Source organism: Penaeus chinensis, chromosome 43 (assembly GCF_019202785.1).
Source record: "Penaeus chinensis breed Huanghai No. 1 chromosome 43, ASM1920278v2, whole genome shotgun sequence".
Lineage (NCBI taxonomy): Eukaryota > Metazoa > Arthropoda > Malacostraca > Decapoda > Penaeidae > Penaeus > Penaeus chinensis.
The window spans coordinates 15,229,349-15,244,184 of NC_061861.1; the positions used below are offsets into that span (position 1 = coordinate 15,229,349).

Sequence of the window (14,836 nt, forward strand, 5' to 3'; positions counted from 1 at the left end):
GTATCAAGATCAACCCTATACTTGTACAACTAAGCTGCATTACAAGTTCCGTCACAAGCGATGCGTTGACAACAAACAATTACGATTACAAATCTTACCTTAAATGTACCTTAGTCTAAGTATAAACACTAACTTAATGACCTTATATCAATCATGCTAGATTCTTACAATGCCAAAATATGCAAAAGACGATAAAAATTCACTTAAATGGCTGCGCACTCCCACTGTCAACTGCTTAAGAAAATCGTAAACAAATGACCAAAAACTCCTAAAATCTAATCAAATCCTGAACTCAAGTCCCCAGCTATGGGGTCTGGACCCTAATCATGACTCCATCTCCCTGTGGTCGATCCCCAAATACACCAAAACGCCAAAAAATATGCAAAATTCACTAGCAACTAGTGGGGAAAACACAAGAAAATGCAGTAAACTTGTAAAAAACCACACTTAGTACTTGATTCCATACGGAAAGCAGAGTCCCAAAAAGAGTAAAAAATGTATAAATACAATCCTTGTTGCCCCGGCACGTGAATGCTAGCTTAACCGACGTAAACAGAAATCAGCTGATGTAAACAAACGCCACTGACCTCCCTCATCCTTAGCCGGCTCAGGGGAAGTCCCTCGCCAAAATCCGAGAAGTCTCCACTCCTCTTCCTCTATGTTTTCTTATTCCACACGATATTTTCTAGTGAATTCACAGTTAATATGTCATTTAACATTAAATAGTTAGCGTTCACAGGTCACTAGAGCTGCCTGGGGCCAGTGCGGGCCTTCGCAAGCTCCGAGTTACGTGCTCGTCAAAGATGGCTGCCGGTCGGCCATTTTACGGCCTGCTCGTCCCTGAGGCTGAGTCGTAATTTCCGTTTCATCTGATTTTCGCCGCTTTCCTATGCGCTCGCTTTTCCAACGATAAAACACCACGATCACTACATTCTTAAGCAACACTTGCAATAGTACACAGACCGCTGAGTGTGCGGATGACGTGGAAATTTAGAGATTTTCCCGGAGGTTTTCAGGCCGTGGCAGAGCTAAGTCCGTCAGCCATGTTCCCACTATACTACCCACAATCCTCAGCGCGATGACGTCGTCCCGGCTCCAGCCTTCAAAAACAACTAACTCACACCAAGGCTCCAAAAGGGACAGCATAAACTAAAAACAGTAATGCACAACAGCAAAAGCAAGGAGAGAATTAATAAGGTCCGAATAAACGCTTATAATATTGAGGGTATAGATGATCCTGTCGTATATGTATGAATTCCCCCCTTCACTCAAACCCCCCAATAAACGGGAATGGAAAATGAAATATAGTTTGTAATAAATACTTTTATTTATTCGAAATTATTAACAAAAGAACTGTACATGGAAATTCTTTTATCTAAATGCATCGGTCATTCCGCGAAATTGGAAAATAATGTAGTTAGCAATCAGTCGGTGAATATTATTCCTTAGAATCATTAAATTGTCCCCCCCCTCCCCCATCAGCATCCTCCTCCCTCTCCCTCCTTCCGGGTGGGAGACAGGAAGGAAAATTAATGAAATGGGGGGGGAAGATAAAGGATGGGAAAGAACATTTTCCTCCTGAATACATCATATTGGCCCATAATATATACATCTGGGAATGAAAGTGTTGAAATATGAATGGCAACAATGGAACTCCTTGCAACTACAGCTTCTTTGCTTTCCGAGGGCGTGGGGAATTATTCCAGATGATGGGCGTACAGTCGGTGATGGACACCACGTTGAGGCCGCCCATGGTCACGCCCTTTACAGCAGACTGGAAAGAGAAGAAAAGGAGAAACGTAAAACAAACTCAAATAAAAAGTTCAAATGAGAAAACGATGAAAACTAAAGAACATGCTTGACAAAATGATTGGTTTTACCCATAACCAGCCCAATTATAATAAAAAACAAAAACTCAATAGGTATAAAGTACACAAAATTGGATATTTTTTTATATTCCTACTAGTTAAACTAGAAAGTCGGACATCACAAGACAATATATATGCATCCAGTCAAATTATATATATATATATATATATATATATATATATATAAAGCTCTCATACACTCATTACGCGCATGTATACCTAATGACCATATCTCTTGCATTTCAGTGTGTGTGTGTGTGTGTGTGTGTGTGTGTGTGTGTGTGTGTGTGTGTGTGTGTGTGTGTGTGTGTGTGTGTGTGTGTGTGTGTGTGTGTGTGTGCAGGCATAGAGGTGTGGGTGGAAGAGGAGGGCAAATTTAGGGGCAGGGAAATTTAGCAAATTTAGTCTGATATTAGGTTAGTGAAATGCAATGCTGGTTGACACCAGACTATGCCGAGTTGGCAAAATACCTACATTCCCTACTAATGATAGAAATTGAGTGTGACGTTATGAATAGAAAATTGTAGTAATAGTTTTGGGATGAGGTGAATGATAAATTTAAGGTTTACTTATTAACTTCTCCAAGTATAAAAAAAACTGACCCAAAATATTAATTTCCAAAAAGGTGTTAAAAAAATGTAGTTTATCCATAACCCATTAGTGATGTAGAATATTTTATGGGAAAGAAAAAATCACATTGAGTGCTGCAGAGGGTCTGGAAGTGTAAATCCAACTAGTTATTTGTAAGTCCAAAGGATGCTACATGGAACACAATAGGCATGTGGACATTGCAAATAGGTAATGGAAATCTGGCAGCTGATTTATGATAAGTTTTGGTATAAATTCTTGCAATACCAAATATGCATAAACCAAGGTCTTGAAGATGCAATATGAGTAGGTTACAAGGACTATGGCTAGAAAGGGCTACAACCCGCAAATCAAAAAAGTGTGAGTGCGTGTCATCACATGCTAACTGTACACTTGGCCAGGGGTTCAGTTAGTGAGTGTCATCACACACGCCTAACTGTACACTTGTCCAAGGGTTCAGTTCAACCGTTGACACACCTGGGTATATCAATATATGCTAGGTATGCCACAACGAATATGTGTCAATGGTACATCAGGGGATGTACAAGTCACTGGGCATGTCACTGAAGATGTATAGATACTTTTCATGTCAAGGTTGAATAGAAGTATTCTTAGTTAAAGCACTAAGTAGTGGGTGTTACATTGTGGGGTAGTTTCAGGTTGAGAGGTTTTTGTATGGATATGTATGATTAATTACTATTAATGTAGAATAAGGTCACTTAAAATTTGGGTAGTGCATGTGGGGGGTGGAGGAGGTGGAGGGGTCTTGTCCAGGAAGTGCTTGGGTTTATCTGTGGGGAATTTTGCAAAACGAGAGAAAAAAGTGCCAAGCCCCAGAGAGTGGTGCCATACCACATGCCTAGGGTATTGTGCAATCATACTCTAATCAATGGTTCCCAACCTTTTCCATTCTGTGGCCCCTGACCAATATATAATCTTCATTGACCCAGTTAGTAAGTTATCTTTTCAGATTCAATTATTACTAGTTATGCATAGGTATTGCAATATAAAATTCATATCACTCCAATGCCCCATATCGGGAAGCCCTGTTCTAGAATATATAAGAGTATCTGCAAGGCTTTTTAGGTTAGACCTGGGTCTAATGTTTTACCTCAATTAGTGTGAAAAAATACCACATACTTCAAGGAGGGGGAAGTACAATTCAGTTTTAAATATTAAATTTTATATAAATAAATTCACAATGGATAAACAAAGTAAAAATTTAAATTAATCCACCTAAGCAGTAGGCCTACAGAATGGGGAGGGATAATAGATAATTCAAATCTAACTTTCAATGTATAGTTAAATGTGAAAATTTACAAGAAACCTTTGGTCAATGCTTAGGTTACTACAAGGGATTGGACTAACATTCTGAAACAAACTTTCAAAATACTTTTGCCACTAAATGCAAGCCATTTACTTCCATATTGTAATTCAAAATGGGAATTGTTCAATTAAACAGGTGGAACCAGTCATACAGTATTAGCCTGGTACAACCTGCCTACATGACACTCCTACCCACAAAGTTGTGTAACAATATTTTCCTTACAGTATGAATGCCCTGGGTTGAACAAGTGGGGCAAGGGGGGGGGGGGGGGGGGCTTTCTTACATGATGGGAGCATTGGGTATTATTATTAACATAATATGAGCAAGAAGTTATTTTGTGAAAAAAATGGTTTTGAAAATGATGATGTAATACAATAACGCATGGGGAAGAATATCTGTCAAAGGGTTACCGTCCTAACCTAACTGTATCAAATTTAACCAGCTAAACAAAAATTACTAAATTGTACCTACATTTTTTGAGATTTGCAGAATCGAGTTAGGAATTTTAATTTTCTCTACTTTAAAGGTAAAAGAAAAAAAAATCTTGGTGAATAACCACACATCTAAACCTGAGACACCCACAAATAAACATGGTGTGTCTCCAACAATTATTTCCAATATGGGGAAACAAAATCAATAAACAAGAAATGTATAAAAAATATGCTCCAATATATAAAAGAACTACAAGCCATTCTAAGGTTTGTGTAATTTTCTAGTTGAAGTAAATATTTTACCTTTCAACTACTAATAATTATCAGGACAAGGACCCCCCAAAAAACTTGTAACACATATCTATACATACATACACAAATACATAGACACAAAATGGTTGTTACACAGGAGATATTTGGTAAGCTTTAATAATAAATGTCGAAGTAGAAGTTTTGCTCTTCATGGACAAGAATATACACCAATAAATGGGAGGGGGAGGGGGGATTAGAATGATAGGAAAAGGGTGATTGGGGCTTGGGTATAGGGGGTGGAGGGGAGGTAAGGGCAAGTGAGGATGAAAAGGAGGGACTAAGAGAATCAAGGTTAGATAAAAAGACATGGGAGGGAGGGATAGTGGATAATAGGAGAGGGACAAGGAGAAAGCAGGGAGGAGGAGGAGGAGGAGGAGGAGGAGGAGGAGGAGGAGGAGGAGGGAGGAGGAGGAGGAGAGGAAGGAGGAGGAGGAGGAGGAGGAGGAAGTAGGAGGAGGAGGAGGAGGAGGAAGTAGGAGGAGGAGGAGGAGGAGAAAGTATGAAGAGGAGGAGGAGGAGGAAGTATGAAGAGGAGGAGGAGGAGGAAGAAGTATGAAGAGGAGGAGGAGGAGAGGAAGTATGAAGAGGAGGAGGAGGAGGAGGAAGTATGAAGAGGAGGAGGAGGAGGAGGAAGTATGAAGAGGAGGAGGAGGAGGAGGAAGTATGAAGAGGAGGAGGAGGAGGAGGAAGTATGAAGAGGAGGAGGAGGAAGTATGAAGAGGAGGAGGAGGATGTATGAAGAGGAGGAGGAAGCATGAAGAGGAGGAGGAGGAAGTATGAAGAGGAGGAGGAGGAAGTATGAAGAGGAGGAGGAGGAAGTATGAAGAGGAGGAGGAGGAAGTATGAAGAGGAGGAGAAAGTATGAAGAGGAGGAGGAGGAAGTATGAAGAGGAGGAGGAAGTATGAAGGAGGAGGAGGAGGAAGTATGAAGAGGAGGAAGAGGAGGAGGAAGTATGAAGAGGAGGAGGAGGAGGAAGTATGAAGAGGAGGAGGAGGAGGAAGTATGAAGAGGAGGAGGAGGAGGAAGTATGAAGAGGAGGAAGAGGAGGAAGAGGAGGAGGAGGAGGAGGAAGTATGAAGAGGAGGAAGTATGAAGAGGAGGAGGAAGTATGAAGAGGAGAAGGAGGAAGTATGAAGAGGAGGAGGAGGAAGTATGAGGAGGAGTAGGAGAAGGAGGAGGAAGTATGAGGAGGAGGAGGAAGTATGAAGAGGAGGAGAAGGAGGAGGAGGAAGTATGAAAAGGAAGAGAAGGAAGTATGAATAGAAGGAGGAGGAGGAAGTATGAATAGAAGGAAGAGAAGTATGAAGAGAAGGAAGAGAAGTATGAAGAGAAAGGAGGAGAAGGAAGTATGAAAAGAAGGAAGAGGAGGAGAAGGAAGTATGAAAAGAAGGAAGTATGAAAAGAAGGAAGGAGGAGGAGAAGGAAGTATGAAAAGAAGGAAGGAGGAGGAGAAGGAAGTATGAAAAGAAGGAAGGAGGAGGAGAAGGAAGTATGAAAAGAAGGAAGGAGGAGGAGAAGGAAGTATGAAAAGAAGGAAGGAGGAGGAGAAGGAAGTATGAAAAGAAGGAAGGAGGAGAAGGAAGTATGAAAAGAAGGAAGGAGGAGGAGAAGGAAGTATGAAAAGAAGGAAGGAGGAGGAGAAGGAAGTATGAAAAGAAGGAAGGAGGAGGAGAAGGAAGTATGAAAAGAAGGAAGGAGGAGGAGAAGGAAGTATGAAAAGAAGGAAGGAGGAGGAGAAGGAAGTATGAAAAGAAGGAAGGAGGAGAAGGAAGTATGAAAAGAAGGAAGGAGGAGGAGAAGTAAGTATGAAAAGAAGGAAGGAGGAGGAGAAGGAAGGAGGAGGAGAAGGAAGTATGAAAAGAAGGAAGGAGGAGGAGAAGGAAGTATGAAAAGAAGGAAGGAGGAGGGGAAGGAAGTATGAAAAGAAGGAAGGAGGAGGAGAAGGAAGTATGAAAAGAAGGAAGAGGAGAAGGAAGTATGAAAAGAAGGAATATGAAAAGAAGGAAGAGGAGGAGAAGGAAGTATGAAAAGAAGGAAGAGGAGGAGAAGGAAGTATGAAAAGAAGGAAGAGGAGGAGAAGGAAGTATGAAAAAGTATGAAAACAAGCAAGTATGAAAAGGAGGAAAAAAGAAAAGAAGTGAATGATGAAGAGGAAAGATAAAAATGATCATGGAGGAGGGAGGGCAAGGGAAAGGTAGGGGTGTACAGAGGATGAAGATAGAGAGGTAAAAAAAAGAAAAAAATGATCATGGAGGAGGGAGGGGAAGGGAAAGGTAGGGGTGTACAGAGGATGAAGATAGAGAGGTAAAAAAAAAAAAAAAAGAAAAAAAAAAGAGGTATAGAATGAAAGTATATATGTTGGAATAGGAATAGGAGTAAGAGCAACATGAGTACAAGTAACAGGAAGAGCAAGAGTACGAGTAACAGGAGGAGCAAGAGTACGAGTAACAGGAGGAGCAAGAGTACGAGTAACAGGAGGAGCAAGAGTACGAGTAACAGGGAGGAGAGTACAGGAGGAGCAAGAGTCGAGTAACAGGAGGAGCAAGAGTACGAGTAACAGGAGGAGCAAGAGTACGAGTAACAGGAGGAGCAAGAGTACGAGTAACAGGTGGAGCAAGAGTACGAGGTAACAGGAGGAGCAAGAGTACGAGTAAACAGGAGGAGCAAGAGTACGAGTAACAGGAGGAGCAAGAGTACGAGTAACAGGAGGAGCAAGAGTACGAGTAACAGGAGGAGCAAGAGTACGAGTAACAGGAGGAGCAAGAGTACGAGTAACAGGAGGAGCAAAGAGTACGAGTAACAGGAGGAGCAAGAGTACGAGTAACAGGAGGAGCAAGAGTTACGAGTAACAGGAGGAGCAAGAGTACGAGTAACAGGAGGAGCAAGAGTACGAGTAACAGGAGGAGCAAGAGTACGAGTAACAGGAGGAGCAAGAGTACGAGTAACAGGAGGAGCAAGAGTACGAGTAACAGGAGGAGCAAGAGTACGAGTAACAGGAGGAGCAAGAGTACGAGTAACAGGAGGAGCAAGAGTACGAGTAACAGGAGGAGCAAGAGTACGAGTAACAGGAGGAGCAAGAGTACGAGTAACAGGAGGAGCAAGAGTACGAGTAACAGGAGGAGCAAGAGTACGAGTAACAGGAGGAGCAAGAGTACGAGTAACAGGAGGAGCAAGAGTACGAGTAACAGGAGGAGCAAGAGTACGAGTAACAGGAGGAGCAAGAGTACGAGTAACAGGAGGAGCAAGAGTACGAGTAACAGGAGGAGCAAGAGTACGAGTAACAGGAGGAGCAAGAGTACGAGTAACAGGAGGAGCAAGAGTACGAGTAACAGGAGGAGCAAGAGTGCGAGTAACAGGAGGAGCAAGAGTGCGAGTAACAGGAGGAGCAAGAGTACGAGTAACAGGAGGAGCAAGAGTACGAGTAACAGGTGGAGCAAGAGTACGAGTAACAGGAGGAGCAAGAGTACGAGTAACAGGAGGAGCAAGAGTACGAGTAACAGGTAGAGCAAGAGTACGAGTAACAGGTAGAGCAAGAGTACGAGTAACAGGTAGAGCAAGAGTACGAGTAACAGGTAGAGCAAGAGTACGAGTAACAGGAGGAGCAAGAGTACGAGTAACAGGTAGAGCAAGAGTACGAGTAACAGGTAGAGCAAGAGTACGAGTAACAGGTAGAACAAGAGTAGGAGTAACAGGTAGAGCAAGAGTACGAGTAACAGGTAGAGCAAGAGTACGAGTAACAGGTAGAGCAAGAGTACGAGTAACAGGTAGAGCAAGAGTACGAGTAACAGGTAGAACAAGAGTAGGAGTAACAGGTAGAGCAAGAGTACGAGTAACAGGTAGAGCAAGAGTACGAGTAACAGGTAGAGCAAGAGTACGAGTAACAGGTAGAGCAAGAGTATGAGTTACAGGAACAAGAAGAGCAAGAGTATGAGTTACAGGAACAAGAAGAGCAAGAGTAATAGGAATAGGGAGAATAGGGAGAAGAGGGAGGGAGGAAGGGAAGTGGGAAAGGGAGAAGAGGGAGGGAGGAAGGGAAGTGGGAAAGGGAGAAGAGGGAGGGAGGAAGGGAAGTGGGAAAGGGAGAAGAGGGAGGGAGGAAGGGAAGTGGGAAAGGGAGAAGAGGGAGGGAGGAAGGGAAGTGGGAAAGGGAGAAGAGGGAGGGAGGAAGGGAAGTGGGAAAGGGAGAAGAGGGAGGGAGGAAGGGAAGTGGGAAAGGGAGAAGAGGGAGGGAGGAAGGGAAGTAGGAAAGGGAGAAGAGGGAGGGAGGAAGGGAAGTGGGAAAGGGAGAAGAGGGAGGGAGGGAGGGAGGAAGGGAAGTGGGAAAGGGAGAAGAGGGAGGGAGGAAGGGAAGTGGGAAAGGGAGAAGAGGGAGGGAGGAAGGGAAGTGGGAAAGGGAGAAGAGGGAGGGAGGAAGGGAAGTGGGAAAGGGAGAAGAGGGAGGGAGGAAGGGAAGTGGGAAAGGGAGAAGAGGGAGGGAGGAAGGGAAGTGGGAAAGGGAGAAGAGGGAGGGGGGAAGGGAAGTGGGAAAGGGAGAAGAGGGAGGGAGGAAGGGAAGTGGGAAAGGGAGAAGAGGGAGGGAGGAAGGGAAGTGGGAAAGGGAGAAGAGGGAGGGAGGAAGGGAAGTGGGAAAGGGAGAAGAGGGAGGGAGGAAGGGAAGTGGGAAAGGGAGAAGAGGGAGGGAGGAAGGGAGGAAGGGAAGTGGGAAAGGGAGAAGAGGGAGGGAGGAAGGGAGGAAGGGAAGTGGGAAAGGGAGAAGAGGGAGGGAGGAAGGGAGGAAGGGAAGTGGGAAAGGGAGAAGAGGGAGGGAGGAAGGGAAGTGGGAAAGGGAAGTGGGAAAAGGAGAAGAGGGAGGGAGGAAGGGAAGTGGGAAAGGGAGAAGAGGGAGGGAGGAAGGGAAGTGGGAAAGGGAGAAGAGGGAGGGAGGAAGGGAAGTGGGAAAGGGAGAAGAGGGAGGGAGGAAGGGAAGTGGGAAAGGGAGAAGAGGGAGGGAGGAAGGGAAGTGGGAAAGGGAGAAGAGGGAGGGAGGAAGGTAAGTGGGAAAGGGAGAAGAGGGAGGGAGGAAGGTAAGTGGGAAAGGGAGAAGAGGGAGGGAGGAAGGGAAGTGGGAAAGGGAGAAGAGGGAGGGAGGAAGGTAAGTGGGAAAGGGAGAAGAGGGAGGGAGGAAGGTAAGTGGGAAAGGGAGGAAGGGAAGTGGGGAAGGGAAGTGGGGAAGGGAAGTGGGGAAGGGAAGTGGGGAAGGGAAGTGGGGAAGGGAAGTGGGGAAGGGAGGGGAGGGAGAAGAAAGAGGGAAGGGAGAAGAAAGAGGAAGGGGAGGGAGAAGAAAGAGGTGAGGGGAGAGGTGGGAGGGAGGAGAAAGAGGGGAGGGGAGGGGAGGGGAGGAAAGGGAGAGGGTGGGAGGAAGGAAAAAGAGGGAAGGGGGAGAGGGTGGGAGGAAGGAAAAAGAGGGAAGGGGGAGAGGGTGGGAGGAAGGAGAAAGAGGGAAGGGGGAGAGGGTGGGAGGAAGGAGAAAGAGGGAAGGGAGAGAGGGTGGGAGGAAGGAGAAAGAGGGAAGGGGGAGAGGGTGGGAGGAAGGAGAAAGAGAGAAGGGGGAGAGGGTGGGAGGAAGGAGAAAGAGAGAAGGGGGAGAGGGTGGGAGGAAGGAGAAAGAGAGAAGGGGGAGAGGGTGGGAGGAAGGAGAAAGAGAGAAGGGGGAGAGGGTGGGAGGAAGGAGAAAGAGGGAAGGGAGAGAGGGTGGGAGGAAGGAGAAAGAAGGAAGGGAGAGAGGGTGGGAGGAAGGAGAAAGAGGGAAGGGAGAGAGGGTGGGAGGAAGGAGAAAGAGGGTGGGAGGAAGGAGAAAGAGGGAAGGGAGAGAGGGTGGGAGGAAGGAGAAAGAGGGAAGGGAGAGAGGGTGGGAGGAAGGAGAAAGAGGGAAGGGAGAGAGGGTGGGAGGAAGGAGAAAGAGGGAAGGGAGAGAGGGTGGGAGGAAGGAAAAAGGGGGAAGGGAGAGAGGGTGGGAGGAAGGAAAAAGAGGGGAGGGAGAGAGGGTGGGAGGAAGGAAAAAGAGGGGAGGGAGAGAGGGTGGGAGGAAGGAAAAAGAGGGGAGGGAGAGAGGGTGGGAGGAAGGAAAAAGAGGGGAGGGAGAGAGGGTGGGAGGAAGGAAAAAGAGGGGAGGGAGAGAGGGTGGGAGGAAGGAAAAAGAGAGGAGGGAGAAAGGGAAGAAGAGGGAAAAGTCACATGAATGAAAGGTGGTGGTACAGAGGGAGGAAAGAGTAGAAAAGGTAGGAAGAACTTGTGAACAAGTGGCAGGAAGCCAATAGTAGTAATACAAACTATTCTTAATGATGGATAAGTGTACCTTTAGTTGGTATACATGTGGTAGGAAGTTTAATATTGTGTATTTTGTTTGCATTCCTCAAATAATCCTCTTTACCAAAGTACAAACCAAATAATTTACTGGCAAATGCATATGAGAAGAAAAAAGGTTTATGAACTCACCATTCTGCCTGGTCCAAGGCCCCTCACTTTTACTCGAACATTTTTGACACCTCGGTCCAGCGCTCTCTGCAAAAGAAAAGGCGAAATTATAATTTCAAATTGCTAAAATTGTATAAATAATTCAATAAGTAGGAAATACTATTAATATGTTTTATTTCCCTCTCAGTAACAACATATTGAAACTTTTCTGGAAAAACTTACTGTGGCTAAACTTATAGCTGTTGCTTGTGCAGCTATGTTGGTCCCCTTGCGGGTGTTCTTGAATCCTTCAATACCACATGTTCTGTACATTTGCACTTCACCTGCAAAAGGAAATAAAAGAATCACATTAGAGAAATTCCCAAACAATTCTTGTGAATGTACTTCATACAATTATAAGTAAACACTTATGACATACTATATGAAACTGAGGTTTTAAGAACAGTGAATACAAACAAAAGCTCCACACTAAGGATCAATCTCCCATAGAATCCAGCTTTAAATGGCTCAGTGAAGACTCCTATCCCAGATGCATACAACCCCCTCCCCCCTTCCCACATTCTTCTCTACTGCCTACCTTTGGCATTTGTTAAGGACATGACTGTGTTATTTTTAGATATCTTGACATGTAAGATTGGGAGATCAGCAAAGCGCACACCATCAATCAACAGGTCTGGGGTATTCTCATCCGGAAACATTCCTCCAAACCTACAAAAAGCGAGAGAGAGAGTGCCTCAGACAGGAATCTCAAGCCAAAGAATATACTTTTCGGGTGGTTACCCCCTCCCCCTAACAAATGAGAACTTCTTACTCTAGTACCCAATCTTTGTTATTCATTCTAAAGATTTCAGACACTACATATATTTTTCAACAAATTTAAACATAAATATATGTATATATAAACATATAAATATATATTATATATAAATATATATTATATATAAATGATATATACATTATGTATAATTATATATTATATATATACAAATACATATGTATATCACATACATATACATTTCTAGCATAAAATATGTAAATACATACATATGTATCATATATAAATGTCATAAATATAAATATATGTATATATAAATTATTTATATATCGAATATAAACATTTATATATGTCGTATGTGTAAATGTGTGTGTATGTAATGTGTGTGTCTATATATGTCTATATGTCTATATGTCTATATGTCTATATGTCTATATATGTCTATATATGTCTATATATGTCTATATATGTCTATATATGTCTATATATGTCTATATATGTCTATATATGTCTATATATATATATATATGTGTGTGTGTATATGTTTATATGACAAATATACATAATACATATACATCTCACTTTAGGTATCTATTAATTTCTTATATTATTTTGAATTTTCTAAAAATGGGGAAAGTGAAATTGTTTTTAACCATTAACCTTTCTTATAAAAAGACAATCTGAACAAAATGCCATGGCCCAGCAAAGGCCAACTAACCAACACCCTGAGCAACAATGCCTGAATGGATTCTTCCATCAATTACTAGGGTATACAGGTGAAGAAAGCAATTGATTTTTTGGTGAGACCAATGGAATTGTGTGAAAAAAATAGATACACTACAGTTGCCTGGACCCAACATTAATGTGTACATATCCTACTGCTTCATAAGGATATCTTATTTCCTACTTTAAAAAGCCTCTATATACCTAAAGGGTATCTTGGGTAAGTCCCAAAACAAATGAACTCCATACTAAAGGGATGAACTAATATATATATATATATATAAAAACATGAACTAGAAACTTCCTAATCAAAGGAACACGAATATAACTTGGCACTCGATAAAAAGGAAAACAAAGCTAGGGAATGCCCACAAGCTAGAGAATGTAATTTCTTACTTTCATATGGCTGTCCAACCTTGTGATTATAAGAGACCAGAGACCAAGTCCAAAACTAGGTTACAAAATGGATTAAAAAATCCAAGTTGCTGTGGCTGGGCATGGCAGCCCATAGAGTGAGTTGACAAGTTGATGGGGGGTTTTTGTACCTAAATTTCCCAGGCAAACACGGTCTTCATCTCAGTACGTATAGCAAGATAAAGCTGAAACTCAGTAACACCGAGTCGACTTATACCTTTGTATCTAGCGTTACTGACGCATGTCTACAGATTATTTGTTACAATGGCTACAACTTTTTCTACGCACAGCATTAGTTGTGATCTATTGACTAATTTCCTGAAATTTTATCCCTGAATAAATTATTTCCCATTCAAGTTACAAAATATAAGTTGCAGTGAATAGGTATACCTTCAAAAGTTCTCCACGAGAAGTGTTGTTCTAACCATTCAGGGTAAATGAACCTTGTACCATATAGCTGTGTGAAACCGACTATACCCTAAAGATCTACCTAGACCTCATGCATGCTCTTTGCCTCCATGAATGTTGTTAAATTACAAGGCCAGAGATCAGCCGGGTGAATTCTCAAAAAATGAAGGATCAGTCCAAGAACTATCTTACCACAAAGCACATGGAGGTTTATCAGCCTTTGCTAGAGCACCAAAGGTCACTACAATACTGGGTCAGTGCAAGGCACTTGCAGTTCTACAAACAAACACAAACACACTACATGGTCATGTCTGAGATAAATGATTAGTCTTTACTGTACAGATGCACTAGGATGGGGGCAAACTGAAGAGGATATTCTTGCGGAGGCCTAAGGGTTTCATATCCTAAGTCTTAAAGGTTAGTACAGGAATTAACAATTATAGGAGAGATTGCAGAGCCCTTCTCTGAGCCTAAAATCAGATTCAGTGTTCCAGTCTCAGCTCTCATGAAATGCATACCGAAGACAAGAGACATGGTGTGCTGGGGGTGATCGGGAGCAGTGCCACCCACCAACCACCCTCAGACAGGGGCACTGTCCGAGACATGGCAATTTGTGGTGCTGGGGGACTTGTCTTTAGTGGGTGCATCCATATGGTGAAGAATCACTGGTTATGTTTATTTCTAACAATTATCCAATTGGTACAATGCAACATAAAACTAAGTTTAAAAAATATGTTCAATCAGGACAGAAGTTATTAAACAAAAAATTGGATTCTATATCAGTCTACTAAAGAAAGTCCCAGTTAAGGATATATGAAAGAAACTTTCTTTAACACAAAATGCACAATTACAAAAAAAAAACCATTGGCCCTGTAAGATTACATCTCATTTGAAAAATGCAATACCACGGGTTTTAAATATTTAAAACCTACTGAACAAAGGGAAAGTTTGAAGGAGTGACTCAGCAACTTTGGATACAAGTAACACGACTCGTTCCACACATCAAATATAAATAGTCAATAATATCAACATACTCAACCATACTCTGCCATCGCCAACCCTCGGCATCCCACAGAGCACCGACCCCAGACAAAGCCCAAGAGCCATAACCTCCCGACGCCCTCCCACTCCCCCATAGCACCCTTTCCTGGCACTAAAAGGTGCCGAGGGATCCCCAATCTGCGCTCCCACAAGACTGCCAGTACGCTATGCTACGAGCTAGAACCTGACGCTCAACTTGGCCAATTGAGACTCGCTCCTCGGCTCTCTCCCTCCTGACCCCAGAGCAGACTGCGAGCATCTGCGTGCTGGCCCCTATAGGTCTGCCTGCCCTCCTCCCTTGCTCTCCCTTGGCCCTCAGGAGCAGAGCCTTGCCTCACGGGCACGGTGTCTCCCCTCCAGTCTCCTCCCGCTCCTCCCTGGCACTCTCCCCCTCGCCCACCTCGTCCTCGAGAGGACTCCTCGCTCTCCAAGACGAGGGAGGGCGACGTCCTGATGTCTCGCAACACTTTCCTCGCGCCACAGCGTCTCCTCCTC

The 14,836-nt window shown here is 43.5% G+C and overlaps 1 protein-coding gene across 1 annotated transcript in view; it reads right to left on the minus strand.

The window, feature by feature from the left end:
• Window positions 1-1,308: 1,308 nt before the first annotated feature.
• LOC125048296 (28S ribosomal protein S11, mitochondrial-like) overlaps window positions 1,309-14,836 on the minus strand; it is a 14,167-nt gene continuing 639 nt past the window's right edge. The window contains exons 2-5 of the mRNA XM_047646943.1: window positions 11,558-11,688; window positions 11,203-11,303; window positions 11,002-11,067; window positions 1,309-1,774 (exon numbers count right to left, since the gene is read on the minus strand). Of these exons, the coding sequence (XP_047502899.1) occupies window positions 1,664-1,774; window positions 11,002-11,067; window positions 11,203-11,303; window positions 11,558-11,688 (409 nt within the window). The 3' untranslated portion in view covers window positions 1,309-1,663. The remainder of the gene's footprint in view (window positions 1,775-11,001; window positions 11,068-11,202; window positions 11,304-11,557; window positions 11,689-14,836) is intronic.